This window comes from Oncorhynchus keta, chromosome 1 (assembly GCF_023373465.1).
Source record: "Oncorhynchus keta strain PuntledgeMale-10-30-2019 chromosome 1, Oket_V2, whole genome shotgun sequence".
NCBI classification, from domain to species: domain Eukaryota; kingdom Metazoa; phylum Chordata; class Actinopteri; order Salmoniformes; family Salmonidae; genus Oncorhynchus; species Oncorhynchus keta.
In genome coordinates, this window is record NC_068421.1 from 86,802,408 (window position 1) to 86,816,883 (window position 14,476).

The window sequence follows — 14,476 nt, forward strand, 5'->3', positions numbered from 1 at the left end:
CATAACCTTATTACAGCACATTGGGAAACTATAGTCCCTCCTTTCACGCAAACACTTCAAAACATGGATTACTTCACAGTAAAATATCTAGTGTAGCGCAATGCCCAGTACATTCTATTACAACCAGAAAACAGTTATGTGCCCGCCATGAGACGCATTCTAATTTGAGAGTGATGACATCACCCGTCACTTTGGAAGGCTAGCTTAAAATGTTGCTCTGACAAGCAAATTCACTTTTGAGTGAAAAGTGCAAATTGGGTAATACAACTTTCTGTCCCTTAAAGACATGTGCTGTCAATATTAATGACCTGTTGACTACAGACTGTATGCCAATTCAGACTGTTGAGGTGATATAGGGCTTGCAGTGTATCTCAACTATATCTCACATGCTTTCTGTACCCTTCATACACTATGTGCAATCATTATTGATTATCTGTGGACTACTTTCAGACTGTTGAATTGTTATACAGTGTATCTTAAACAGGGTTGGAGGCATCCATTTCAGTGCAATAGTCACATAAGGAAATTGATATAAATAAATTAAGACATTTTAATATATTTTAGTTTACTTTAAATGAATTGTCCCTAGTACTGAGCTGTTAGGCCTAAATAATGTTTAGCCAGTGAACTCAAGGGAAAGTTCACATATTTACACCCTGACCTGTAAGGTCCATAGTCAATGTCACCTGACCCTGTGACCTTAGATACCAGACTCTTCTCTTCTATTGGGACATCCATCATGTTTGCTACAGCACTATAAAAAGACAGTCTAAAACAGCCTACCAATCAATCACAACCGTGCTTCTACACTTGCATTGCTTGCTGTTTGGGGTTTTAGACTGGGTTTCTGTACAGCACTTTGAGATATCAGCTGATGTAAGAAGGGCTATATAAATACATTTGATTTGAATAGTCTCAAGGCAGAATAGAAAAGGTTTGAAAATTGATCACTTGCTGGTTCCAAGAAAGAGGGTCTCCGATTGGAATGGTGGCAGGTAGCCTAGTGGTTAAGAGTGCTGGGCCAGTAACCGAACCGACTAGGTGAACAATCTGTGCCCTTGAGCAAAGCACTTAAACATAATAGCTTATGTAAGTCGCTCTAGATAAGAGCATCTGCTAAATTACTGAAACGTATAATTTCAACAATTAAAATGGTTCCTGATAGGAAAGCACTAAACCAAGTCCAACAAAATAGTGAAATTGCAGAATCTGACTATGTCATAACAGAGACCGCATGATTGATGTCATGTTGTTCCTGCATTAGGTCCCTGGGACAACACTTCTGAACTCTGGACAATAGATCTGCTAAACCCATTATACACAGTTCTCCTCCAGACCTACAGATGGCGGTAGGGTGCTCTCTGGCCGACATTTCAACGTTCTATGCATTTGCTGCTTTGCATGCTGGGAAGGGAGTCTCACCCTAGCAACAGCAAGATTATAAACGATGAGAGTTCTCAATTTTAGCTAGGAAACCGTTTGACAATTCAGACGTTTTGTTTACATTTACAGTGAAATCAAATTAAATGTGAGTTTTCCATAATTCCCGAAATGGACAAACTGCAGGCAGAAGATGCACGGTACTTGAAAAGGTAACGTTAGCTAGCCAGCTGTGGCTAGAAAACAGATGCTGATGTTTTGACAATCAGCTGTGACTGATATGTGACGTCGTGGCTCATAATGTATTTTTAAATTATTATTTTTTAAATACATACTTGGTGTATTTTGAGTGCATTCTTTACAGGGACAGTTCACATTAATCAACGTTTAAGTAAAAGTGCCGGTTTTAGCAGTCCATGAGCAGGTTATTAAAAAAATGACAATACATACAAACAATGAGCACCAACAGAGCAACACAGGACAAGCTACAGACACGGAAAGCGGCGATAAACAGCTAGGGATTATGTTCACAAGTCTGATTGGTCTTTAGCCATGTCTTCATGTTTTTTGTGTAAAGGCGCGATAGGTGTTGCACTTGTGTGTGTCTGATGGCAGTGTGTTTTGAGGTATTCAAGCTTACTGTCTAGTAGTGTCTAATGATTTGGTTGTTGGAATTGAATGTTGTAAATCAAAACAGGTTTATCATCCAGATCTTCATCATCATTATCAATTGCCTGGTCATTTCTCTCCATCCATAGGAAAGTAAAACGGGGGAGTTTGGATGTCCACCCGACAGAGAAAGCCCTCGTTGTTCAGTATGAGGTGGAGGCGACTATCCTCGGCGAAATGGGGGACCCGATGGTTGGAGAACGCAAGGAGTGTCAGAAAATGTAGCTAAGCATGGGTCTAATGTAACGTTAGCGAATTACCTACGAAAATTAGATTAGCGTTGAAGTTGTTGTTTTTCCAGTCACTCTCACCTGCACAGTAAGTAGTAATGGGTCGTTCGCAAACGAACGGATCTTTTTGGTGAACGTCGGGAACCGAATTACATCGGCGAAAGAACCGTTCATTTGGCTCCCTGATTTGCATACTGCTACTACTGCTTTTTTAGTTTTCCTGTAGATAAATGACAAATTAAATCAATCCTAATTGCATAAACAATCAATAGTGGCTAGAGCGCGTCAAATCTTGTCCACGCTAAAAAAAAAAATCAGTGCGGAACAATAAAACGTACTTTTTTTGGCAGATTATCTAATACATTGGCCAGGTGAAAATGTATTTGAAATCGCATTTCACGATCAGGCATAATGGTAGCCTACATTTTGGTCTTTACATTGAAGATTAGCAATTGCTTCATGGTTCTAGATTTTTAAGCATTTTGAACGAAGAACCGTTTGGGAGCCTGCTCTTTTACAAAATAGAGCTAAATGAGCCGGTTCACAGAAAATACTCGATGCCCATCACTACTGAACAGGTCCAATGGGTTCTTTTATACATACCATGTTCACCACGAAGTAGAATCCCAGGGGAAACACTGACCAAAATAGTGGTCATTTAGAGTGGTTCTGTAGCTCAGTTGGTAGAGCATGGCGCTTGTAATGCCAGGGTAGTGGGTTCGATTCCCGGGACCACCCATACGTAGAATGTATGCACACATGACTGTAAGTCGCTTTGGATAAAAGCGTCTGTGAAATGGCATATATTATTATTATTATTATTTCCTACCCTGTTACATGATGCTTTAGCTTGAATTTTTGGGGCTTGATCTGTATTTTTTACTTTAGTTTATTTGGTAAATGTTTTCTCAACTCTGTCTTGAACTGCACTGTGGTTAAGGGCTTGTAAACATTTGATTTAGCCTTAACAAAAGATGAAGTCATTGAAAAGTTATTGGAAGGTTTTTTTTTTTTTCTAAGAAAATTGCTCAAAATATGTATTTTCTATTCACAGCATCCGCCTTAAAAGCTTAAACGCCAACACAGACATCACCACCCTGGCTCGCAGGGTGGTGGAGGAATGCAGGCTCATTCATCCATCTAAACTTCCAGAGGTGGAACAACTGCTGTTCTACCTGCAGAACCGCAAGAAGCCAGGTAATGGTTACATCATGGTAACGCCTGGTCCTGACAGGCCGCAGTTGCAGGCTGAATGACTCATTATGTAAATACACGTTCATCATGCTGACTAGTGTCCTTGCTGTGCTGTCCTGCACCTCACAGACAAACAAGAGAAACATTCGCCCAGAGACCTCACACCATTTGAGGGGATGGAGGTAAGGAGAGCGTCAAATATCTGTGTGTGTGTGTGTGACAGTGTGTGTGTGTGACAGTGTGTGTGTGTGTGTGACAGTGTGTGTGTGTGACAGTGTGTGTGTGTCCATTTCTGTGTATTTGATACCATGATTCATTGCATTATTTCTGTGTTATTAATCCTCCTCATTCCTCACCCATACTGTATCTGGGTTGTTGTCAGCTGGATGAGGAGGCCAACATCAACTGCATAGATGACTATGTGGAGCTGCTGTATGAAGACATCCCAGAGAAGGTCAGGGGAGCCACCCTCATTCTCCACCTCGCCCGCAACCCTGACAACCTGGAAGAGCTCCTGCAGAATGGTACGCTCCTTCCTTGAGTTCCTTCCTCATCTGTCACAATGGTATGCCCCAGAGTAATCATATGCTCTATGGACTGGGCATTTTAGAGAATGTCTGTGTTCAAGTATTTTCATGAAAGTAATTTTGAGTACTCGAATACTCACATATAAGCGTGAAACCAGGTTGAAGGCAAAACGTTTGCGGTATGCTATTTGTTGTTCCAATTACTGGTTATACTCGAGTACTTGCACCCATCCCTACTCTGCTCTGCTGGGTGTATGAAAGCTATACAGGCCAGATGCTAACCAAACTCTTAGTGTTATTGGTTGATATAATCCATTCTCTCAGCAGGCAGCCCATCCCATTCATAGGAAAAACACAGCCCAGCCCTTCCTATTCCCTTCCCTGATGACAGAGCTGTTTTCTCTCACAACAGCACAAGGCCATCATCCATTACAACTGTCAGAAGATGGCATGGCTTCATTTGTAACTGTCAATATGCATCACGGGTTCACTTTGTCGTAACGCATCAAGTGGTCAGATGTTGATAATGGTAGAACTGTGAGACCTGGGGTCAGTGAGGAAAGAGGAGAGGACCAGGGGAAATGGAACAACGTGATATGTGTCTTTACAATGAAGGTCACCCATAGCTCAAAGCCATGTGAGCCTGGAACCCCTTACATTCACCCAGGTTCCTTACCTTAACCTCCAACCCCAACCTGACTGTCATCTCTAATTGACTCTTTCCATCACCCCTACTCCATACTTCCCTTCCCAATCCTAACAGTCTGTCCATTTCCTTCAAATAATCCCTTCCCCACTTCCTCGATCACTTCCCTTTCTCCTTGCCCCCCTCTAACCTGACTGTGTGTCTGCTCCTCGTCAGAAACGGCCCTGGGAGCTCTGGCCAGAGTCCTGAGGGAGGACTGGAAACAGAGCGTTGACATGGCAACTACCATTATCTACGTCTTCTTCTGCTTCTCCAGGTACACAATTCCCTCTCTTTCTTCCCTCTCTTTCTTTCCTCTCTCTCTCTCTTTCTTCCCTCTCTTTCCTCTCTCTCTCTCTCTCTTCCTTCTCTCTCTTCCTTCTCTCTCTTTCTTCCCTCTCTTTCCTCTCTCTCTCTTTCTTCCCTCTCTTTCCTCTCTCTCTCTTTCTTCCCTCTCTTTTCTCTCTCTCTCTCTCTCTCTCTCTCTCTCTCTGTCTCTCTCTCTCTCGTGTGTGTGTTCTGACAGAAGTCACACAACTATGACAACATAGACCAAAACCTTACCCTTGAAAGGATGATATATAAACTACATGTCAAGAGCGATTTGAGTTGTGAGCGGATCTAAGCTGTTCTGAAAACTGATAGTCTTTCTTGATCTCGCTTCATGGCAGTGCTATGCTGTTGGGGTTTTACAATGATCTGGTTTGTGTCTGGCTGATTATGAGTAGGAGATAAGAGATACTGTTGGACTCGATGCTTTAAGGTTTTATTTTGGCACAACCTTTTGGGACTAAGCTCTCAGGAGATGGGATCATTTCAATCTGAGCTCCCGATTGTGGTCCAAATAGGTGTTGCATGATGATGAACGATGTGCACTTTTGAATAAGTGGAAGCCTTGTAAACCTTTCCTCTTCCCATCCCCAGTTTCTCCCAGTTTCATGGGCTAGTGACCCACTATAAGATCGGAGCCCTCTGTATGAACATCACTGAACACGAGCTGAAGAGGTACGACCTCTGGCAGGATGAACTGCAGAAGAAGAAGAAGGCTTATATCCTTCAGCTAAGGTCAAAGGTCACATGAAAGATGTTACAATACCTTGCTGCTTCACAGAGTGTCAACACCTCAGGGTCTCTGCTGTCCTCAGTGTTGGCATATCTCTTCATTTGAATCATAATCATAATTATCATAGTATAGAAGGAAAGGCAATGTATAGTTGTTATTCTTTGGACGTTGTAATAGACTGATATAAAACATGTGACTATATCAGTTCTCTATGGTGAGTTGATTGGATCAGTGTAGCAGCAGTACTCCTTCCTTGACTGTTTTCACATGAAGAGGACCCTGACAACCAGAATGTGAAGAAGGAACATGAGAAAGCCTTGAAGAAATACCAGGGCCTCCTGAGCAAGCAGGAGCAGCTTCTACGAGGTACAGTAAAAGTGGTACATTACCATGCCTAGCAGAAGGCCAGTGATGTGTTGAGCAGAAGGCCAGTGATGTGTTGAGCAGAAGGCCAGTGATGTGTTGAGCAGAAGGCCAGTGATGTGTTGAGCAGAAGGCCAGTGATGTGTTGAGCAGAAGGCCAGTGACGTGTTGAGCAGAAGGCCAGCGACGTGTTGAGCAGAAGGCCAGCGACGTGTTGAGCAGAAGGCCAGCGACGTGTTGAGCAGAAGGCCAGCGACGTGTTGAGCAGAAGGCCAGCGACGTGCTGAGCAGAAGGCCAGCGACGTGCTGAGCAGAAGGCCAGCGACGTGCTGAGCAGAAGGCCAGCGACGTGCTGAGCAGAAGGCCAGCGACGTGCTGAGCAGAAGCGCCAGCGAAGGCCAGTGTTGAGCAGAAGGCCAGCGACGTGTTGAAGCAGAAGGCCAGCGACGTGTTGAGCAGAAGGCCAGTGATGTGAAGGCCAGTGATGTGTTGAGCAGAAGGCCAGTGATGTGAAGGCCAGCGATGTGCTGAGCAGAAGGCCAGCGATGTGCTGAGCAGAAGGCCAGCGACGTGCTGAGCAGAAGGCCAGCGATGTGCTGAGCAGAAGGCCAGCGACGTGCTGAGCAGAAGGCCAGCGATGTGCTGAGCAGAAGGCCAGCGACGTGCTGAGCAGAAGGCCAGCGACGTGTTGAGCAGAAGGGCCAGCGACGTGAAGGCCAGCGACGTGAAGGCCAGCGACGTGAAGGCCAGCGACGTGAAGGCCAATGACGTGTTGAGCAGAAGGCCAGTGATGTGAAGGCCAGTGATGTGTTGAGCAGAAGGCCAGTGATGTGAAGGCCAGCGATGTGCTGAGCAGAAGGCCAGCGATGTGCTGAGCAGAAGGCCAGCGATGTGCTGAGCAGAAGGCCAGCGATGTGCTGAGCAGAAGGCCAGCGACGTGCTGAGCAGAAGGCCAGCGACGTGCTGAGCAGCACTGTTAGTGCTTGATAATGCAATGATGTAATAAGCAATAATATTACAATTAATAACATAGTGATTACATTGCATTGTATATTTGGTATATCAGTTATTACATGGTAATAACATGGTGATAACATGACAATATTACATGGTATAACTTCCTTTTACATGTATTATTATGATAATAACATGGTGATTATGTGATAGTATTACATAGTATTCCACATATTTTTTACATTTACATTATTACATAGTATATTTCTATTTAAAAAATGTTTGCAATGGTTATAACGTAGAAATAACAGGTTAGAGCAATATCTAATTCTCAAGTCCCAAGTCCACTCCCTGTGCTCCCCAGTGGCTCTGTACCTGTTGTTAAACCTGGCTGAGGACACACGCACAGAGCTGAAAATGAGGAACAAGAACATCGTCCACATGCTGGTGAAGACCCTGGACCGGGAGGACGAGGAGCTACTGGTGCTCGTGGTCTCCTTCCTCAAGAAACTCAGCATCTTCCTGGAGAACAAGAACGACATGGTGAGGGAGGGAGGGAGAGGGGAAGGGAGGGGGATAGAGAGGAAGGGAGGGGGATAGAGAGGAAGGGAGGGGGATAGAGAGGAAGGGAGGGGGATAGAGAGGAAGGGAGGGGGATAGAGAGGGAGAGGGGGATAGAGAGGGAGGGAGAGAGAGTGGGATAGAGAGGGAGGGAGAGTGGGATAGAGAGGGAGGGAGAGTGGGATAGAGAGGGAGGGAGAGTGGGATGGAGAGTGGGATGGAGAGGGGGATAGAGAGGGAGGGAGAGTGGGATAGAGAGGGAGGGAGAGTGGGATAGAGAGGGAGGGAGAGTGGGATAGAGAGGGAGGGAGAGTGGGATAGAGAGGGAGGGAGAGTGGGATAGAGAGGGAGGGAGAGTGGGATGGAGAGAGGGATGGAGAGTGGGATAGAGAGGGAGGGAGAGTGGGATAGAGAGGGGAGGGAGAGTGGGATAGAGAGGGAGGGAGAGGGGATAGAGAGGGAGGGAGAGTGGGATAGAGAGGGAGGGAGAGTGGGATAGAGAGGGAGGGAGAGTGGGATAGAGAGGGAGGGAGAGTGGGGGGGAGAGGGGGATAGAGAGGATAGAGAGAGGGAGAGGGGATAGAGAAGAGGGAGAGGGGATAGAGAAGAGGGGATAGAGAAGAGGGGATAGAGAAGAGGGGATAGAGAAGAGGGATAGAGAAGAGGGGATAGAGAAGAGGGGATAGAGAAGAGGGATAGAGAAGAGGGATAGAGAGGGGAGAGAGAGGGTAGAGAGAGGGAGAGGGGATAGAGAAGAGGGAGAGGGGATAGAGAGGGGGAGGAATGCAAGGAACGAAGGAGAAGCAATAAAGGCCAGGAGTCTCAACATGGTGAGGAAAATACATGCGAAGTCGCAGGTCCTCCGATTGAGGTCATCTCTAATGGTTTACATTTTGTTTGGGTAAGAGTATTTTTTTTAAATGTCTTCTAGTACAGACTTTAGTGAGTGTAGAGCAGAAGATTACTCTGGGGCATGCCATTGTGTCAGATGAGACTTTAGGCTGTGTAGAGGTGTACTTTCTACCGCGATGTGTTGAGTAACTAGGCTTTTCCCTGGTGTTCAGGCAGAGACTCATGCGGTGGAGAAACTGGCCAGGCTGCTGGCCTGTCATCATGAGAACCTACTGAACACTACCCTGCGTCTGCTCCTCAACCTCTCCTTTGACACAGGCCTCCGCAGCCAGATGGTTCAGGCTGGACTCATCCACAAACTCTCCTTAATGCTAGGTACTGACAGACACAACTCCCTGTGTGTGTTTGAGAGTGTGTATGTTTGTGTGTGCGTTTCAGTATGTCTAAGTAAGTGTGTGTCAGTGTGTGCAGGTGCAGGCTGTTGTAGAGCTGTGGACACAGCGAGGCTGGTTCTGGCTCTGGTGGCCATTAGAAAAATGACTTCCTGAAACAAGATCCAGTGTGTGATTGGTGCTTTAGCTCATCCAGGGGGTCATGTGGCACGGCTGGGAGCATCTGTGATGGGCCCTTTGAAGCCTCTCCAGGGAGGGTCGGGTAACTTGCATAATTAATATAATATATTTGTTAGAATAACACTCTGGGCCCCAGCATAAATGTTGTTTTTGTAGGAGCCGGCCGGAGAGGCTGAGGAGGGGTCTACAGAGATTTGGGAGGGATTTTCTTTCTTTTCTTTTAGAATGAGACATACACATGTGCGCGCGCACCTACGCATACACACATCATGTACAGGCGCACGTCCTGTCCACGCTTAGGCTAAACATAGCTGAATATATCTCATTTTCAGTGGAGGCTGCTGAGGGGAGGACGGCTCATAATAATGGCTGAAACGGAGCGTGAATGGAATGGAATGGCAAACTATGGAAACCATGTGTTAGATGTATTTGACATCATTCCGCTCCAGTCAATACCACGAGTCCGTCCTCCCCAAGATGCCACCAACCTCCTGTGCTGATTTTAGAGAGAGAGAGAGTGTGTGTGTGTGTGTGTGTGTGTGTGTGTGTGTGTGTGTGTGTGTGCGTGTGCGCGAGCGAGCATGCACGCGTGTGATTTCAATCTCAGAAGAATCGAGGCCTTATTAATCATCCTCTAGCCTCTGTGATGTGGTGTCCTTGCCTCTATGTTTGTGTCCAGAGATGCTCCTCTTATCTCCAGAGAGATAACCTGTCTTCTCTGCTCTGTTCTGCTGTGAGGGTGTGAGGTGACGTCTGCCATCCCTCTGATCCCTGTCCCATCAGCCCCCGCTATGGTTTCCCAACCTGGGCTGATAAGATGAAAGGGTGAAGTGTGGGTTACTCCTCCTCTTCACCTTCCTCCTGATCCCTCCATCTCAAGCAGGATTTAGGACCAACTACGACATCTCAATCCTTTCAACCCTTCACCTGACCACTGACTCTTTGTTGTTGACGTGACTATCTGTCATGGGTGCTGCTGAGGTACCACATTTTACAGTCAAGAAAATGCTCCTTATTTATTCCAGAATCATTCCATTGCACTGATTGACTATTGAAGGGACATTTTCTTTATGTTTTTTTTTTTCTTTGAAGATTGAACCAGTATTCTTATTTACTCAATACATTGTACTAACAACAATAGTATACGGTCCACAAAACTGCCCCAGAGACCACTAATGCATGGCGGTGTGATTTTATCAAGGTTGAGTGGTTTTAAATCAGAACAGGGTGTAATTGGAGTTTAGCTCTCCCACTAACTGCCTCTGAACACTCTAGATAATTCTTAACAGCTCCCCACTCTTTCTTTCACTGGGGCTCTAGTGGTGTTTTGAACATTTTTAATGGGGTCTCTCTCTTTCTCCATAAAGGATCCTCCATGTTTCTACCGGTGTAGTGAGGGAGTTTGCCAGGTCAGATGAGTGTGAGTGTGTATAGGTTGAGGGCAACACTAATGAGAAGCACATGTTTATGCCAATCGTGGCACTGCAAAGGCCTGAGCAGCGTAGCTTTATTAAAGGCAGTAAAATTGATGCTTCCTCCTGTTTTCCCAATGAAACCTCCAAGCCGTCTCTTTTCCCTTGTTTCCAGCAGTTCAGTGAGCCCATCTGGTTCCAGTAGGCTGCCTTCCCTGCATGATCCCTGACCACGGCTTAGGACCAGTTAGTACTGGACTGGGTTGCTCTGCTCTGTCAGATCAGTGGTCTCACCATCGCTAGTTCTGTTCTGACTCAATGTGGTCGGCCCCTCTACCTCTACAGACCAGTCTTAAAACTACTTAGGTCCTCAGACGTTTCAGTGACTCCATGGTGTTAGTTAGCTGCCTCTCTGGAGAGGCCTGCATTTGCCCTGCAGTGGTTTGGGTCAAACTCCTAAACACTCTGAGAGAGCAGAGCTACCTGACAGTTTAACACAGAGTCAGAGCCACGTCCTTCAGACTGCTGTAAAATAACCTCCTATAAACCTGCAATAAGAAAATGTTTTCATTGTCTTTGCATAGCTAGCTTTTCTACTACTAAACCATATCGTTTTAGAGTGGTGGTTAACTGTATGTTATTTAACCTGTATTGTAGTGGATGTGTGTGTCGCACACTAGTCTCGTCCCATGAAGCAGAATGTAAGTCTATAGCTCCTCATTCATTTATTAATTTACCTCTGTCTCTCTCTCTGTCTGTCTCTCTGTTTATGTCTCTCTGTCTCTGTGCTTCTCTTCTCTCTCTCTCTGTCTGTCTCTGTCTCTCTCTCTGTCTACGTCTCTCTCTCTGTTTGTCTCTCTGTCTCTGTGCTTCTCTCTCTCTCTGTCTCTGTCTCTGTCTACGTCTCTCGGTCTCTGTGCTTCTCGTCTATGTCTCTCTGTCTATGTCTCTCTCTCTCTGTCTATGTCTCTCTGTCTCTTTGCTTCTCTTCTCTCTCTCTCTCTGTTTATGTTCCAGCTGACGAGAAGCAGGGACAGCTGTGTATGTGCATTCTGTACCACATCAGTGTGGATGACCGATTCAAGTCCATGTTTGCCTACACAAACTGCATACCACAGGTAAGACTGGGTAATGTACACCCAGGGGCCAGGGCTGCAGACCAGACAGCATTAGCATCGAGGCTAACAACCCTGGAATTATTCATGAGAGAGAGAGAGAGGGAGGGGTGGAGAGGGATAGATGGAGAGCCGGGGATGGATGGACAGAGGGGAGGATGGACAGAGAAAGAGAGTGCTTGTGAGAGTGGGAAGAATGGAGAGAGAAAGAGCGGGATGGAGAGAGAGGGGGACGCAGTACATCTGCACCCAAACACCGGAGGACAGCTGACCAGCCTTCACTCTCACTGTGATGAAAGCTCCATTTATTCATACCACTTTTTTCTTTTTACTAATTGGAGCGCTGTATCTAGAAAATTGATTTTGAGTGTTCAACATTTGAGTGATGTCAGAATGGATTTGAGGAGATGTCATATTGATTATGTTATGTCTGATTTCCTGTCAATCTTTTACAGATTACTGAAATGTTTATTCTGTTTGTATTGTAAGATTGGGTGTAAATGCGGGCCAGATGCTCATAAACAGGGTTGTTTGTGTAGTGGTTCGTGTCGCCAGTAGATCTGCCCTGCGGGGTCGGAGTGTCAGAAAGGATGCTGGGTAGCAGCATGACCGGAAATAGACCTTTGACCCCAGGCCCTCTAACCCCCTCCCCTCTAGGGATGGTCTTTTTTTGCCCTTGCTCTTTGGCCATCTCACCAGGCCTATCCAGCTTCCCTCCCCTACCCCTCTCTCTACCAGGCCCTGACTCACCATCTTCCCTCTCTACCAGGCAGGCCTCCCTCTCTTCTGGACAGGTTTCTCCTCACCAGGCAGGCTGACAAGGCTACCTATTTTTTCTACCAGGCCTGACCTGCTCTTTCCTCTCTACCAGGCCATCTCAAGGCATATCCTTCCCTCCCCTGACCCAGCTCTTCTTCTACCAGGCCTGACCCAGCTCTTCTCTCCTGACCCAGCTCTTCTCCTCTCTACCAGGCCTGACCCAGCTCTTCTCCTCTCTACCAGGCCTGACCGAGCTCAGGCCTGACCCAGCTCTTCTCTTGACTCTTCTCCTCTCTACCAGGCCTGACCTAGCTCTTCTCCTCTCTACCAGGCCTGACCCAGCTCTTCTCCTCTCTACCAGGCCTGACCCAGCTCTTCTCCTCTCTACCAGGCAGGCCTGACCTAGCTCTTCTCCTCTCTACCAGGCAGGCCTGACCCAGCTCTTCTCCTCTCTACCAGGCAGGCCTGACCTAGCTCTTCTCCTCTCTACCAGGCCTGACCCAGCTCTTCTCCTCTCTACCAGGCCTGACCCAGCTCTTCTCCTCTCTACCAGGCCTGACCCAGCTCTTCTCCTCTCTACCAGGCCTGACCCAGCTCTTCTCCTCTCTACCAGGCCTGACCCAGCTCTTCTCCTCTCTACCAGGCCTGACCCAGCTCTTCTCCTCTCTACCAGGCCTGACCCAGCTCTTCTCCTCTCTACCAGGCCTGACCTAGCTCTTCTCCTCTCTACAGGCAGGCCTGACCCAGCTCTTCTCCTCTCTACCAGGCAGGCCTGACCCAGCTCTTCTCCTCTCTACCAGGCAGGCCTGACCCAGCTCTTCTCCTCTCTACCAGGCCTGACCTGACCCAGCTCTTCTCCTCTCTACCAGCAGGCCTGACCCAGCTCTTCTCCTCTCTACCAGGCAGGCCTGACCCAGCTCTTCTCCTCTCTACCAGGCAGGCCTGACCCAGCTCTTCTCCTCTCTACCAGGCAGGCCTGACCCAGCTCTTCTCCTCTCTACCAGGCAGGCCTGACCCAGCTCTTCTCCTCTCTACCAGGCCTGACCCAGCTCTTCTCCTCTCTACCAGGCAGGCCTGACCCAGCTCTTCTCCTCTCTACCAGGCAGGCCTGACCCAGCTCTTCTCCTCTCTACCAGGCAGGCCTGACCCAGCTCTTCTCCTCTCTACCAGGCAGGCCTGACCCCCCTCTTCTCCTCTCTACCAGGCCCAGGGGGAGCTCTTCTCCTCTCTAGGTGAGACCAGGAGGAGCTCTTCTCCTCTCTACCAGGCCTGACCCAGGGGCCTGGAGGGGAGGGAGGGGTTGGGTGATAGTGAGGGGGTAGAGGGCAGGAGGGATTAGATCATGAGGGGTGGACTGCAGTGAGTGGTTAGATAGGGAGGGGTGGAGGGCAGGGAGGGGTGGAGGGCAATGAGGGATTAGATCATGAGGGGTGGAGGGCAGTGAGGGGTTAGATGTGGAGGGCAGTGGGGGTGGAGGGCAGTGAGGGGTTAGATAGTGGGGGTGGAGGGCAGTGAGGGGTTAGATAGTGGGGGTGGAGGGCAGTGAGGGATTAGATCATGAGGGCAGTGAGGGATTAGATCATGAGGGGTGGAGGGCAGTGATGGGTTTGATAGGGAGGGCAGTGAGGGGTTTGATAGGGAAGGCAGTGAGTGGTTAGATAGGGAGGGGTGGAGGGCAGTGAGGGGTTAGATGTGGAGGGCAGTGAGGGGTTAGATAGGGAGGGGTGGAGGGCAGTGAGGGGTTAGATGGTGGGGGCGGAGGGCATTGAGGGGTTGGATAGTGGGGGTGGAGGGCAGTGAGGGGTTAGATAGCGAGGGGTAGAGGGAAGTGAGGGGTGGAGAGGTAGAGGGCAGTGAGGGATTAGATCAAGAGGAGTGGAGGGCAGTGAGGGGTTATATAGTGGGGGTGGAGGGCAGTCATGGGTTATATAGTGGGGGTGGAGGGGGATGAGGGGTTATATAGTGGGGGTGGAGAGCAGTGAGGGGTTAGATGGTGGGGGTGGAGGGCAGTGAAGGGTTAGATAGTGTGGGTGGAGAGCAGTGAGGGGTTAGATAGTGAGGGTGGAGGGCAGTGAGGGGTTAGATAGTGGGGGTGGAGGGCAGTGAGGGGTTAGATAGTGAGGGTGTGCTGTGTAGTATG

General features: G+C 47.9%; 1 protein-coding gene across 50 annotated transcripts in view; it reads left to right on the forward strand.

The window, feature by feature from the left end:
• The first annotated feature begins 1,408 nt into the window (after window positions 1–1,408).
• Window positions 1,409–14,476, forward strand: part of kifap3a (kinesin-associated protein 3a) — a 47,435-nt gene continuing 34,367 nt past the window's right edge. For all 50 annotated transcript variants that reach the window (XM_052463511.1, XM_052463513.1, XM_052463521.1 and 47 more), the window contains exons 1-11: window positions 1,409–1,592; window positions 2,139–2,270; window positions 3,334–3,476; window positions 3,603–3,655; window positions 3,856–3,997; window positions 4,863–4,962; window positions 5,610–5,734; window positions 6,016–6,114; window positions 7,430–7,608; window positions 8,691–8,853; window positions 11,480–11,580. In XM_052463511.1, coding sequence (XP_052319471.1) covers window positions 1,552–1,592; window positions 2,139–2,270; window positions 3,334–3,476; window positions 3,603–3,655; window positions 3,856–3,997; window positions 4,863–4,962; window positions 5,610–5,734; window positions 6,016–6,114; window positions 7,430–7,608; window positions 8,691–8,853; window positions 11,480–11,580 — 1,278 coding nt within the window. In that variant the 5' untranslated portion in view covers window positions 1,409–1,551. The remainder of the gene's footprint in view (window positions 1,593–2,138; window positions 2,271–3,333; window positions 3,477–3,602; window positions 3,656–3,855; window positions 3,998–4,862; window positions 4,963–5,609; window positions 5,735–6,015; window positions 6,115–7,429; window positions 7,609–8,690; window positions 8,854–11,479; window positions 11,581–14,476) is intronic.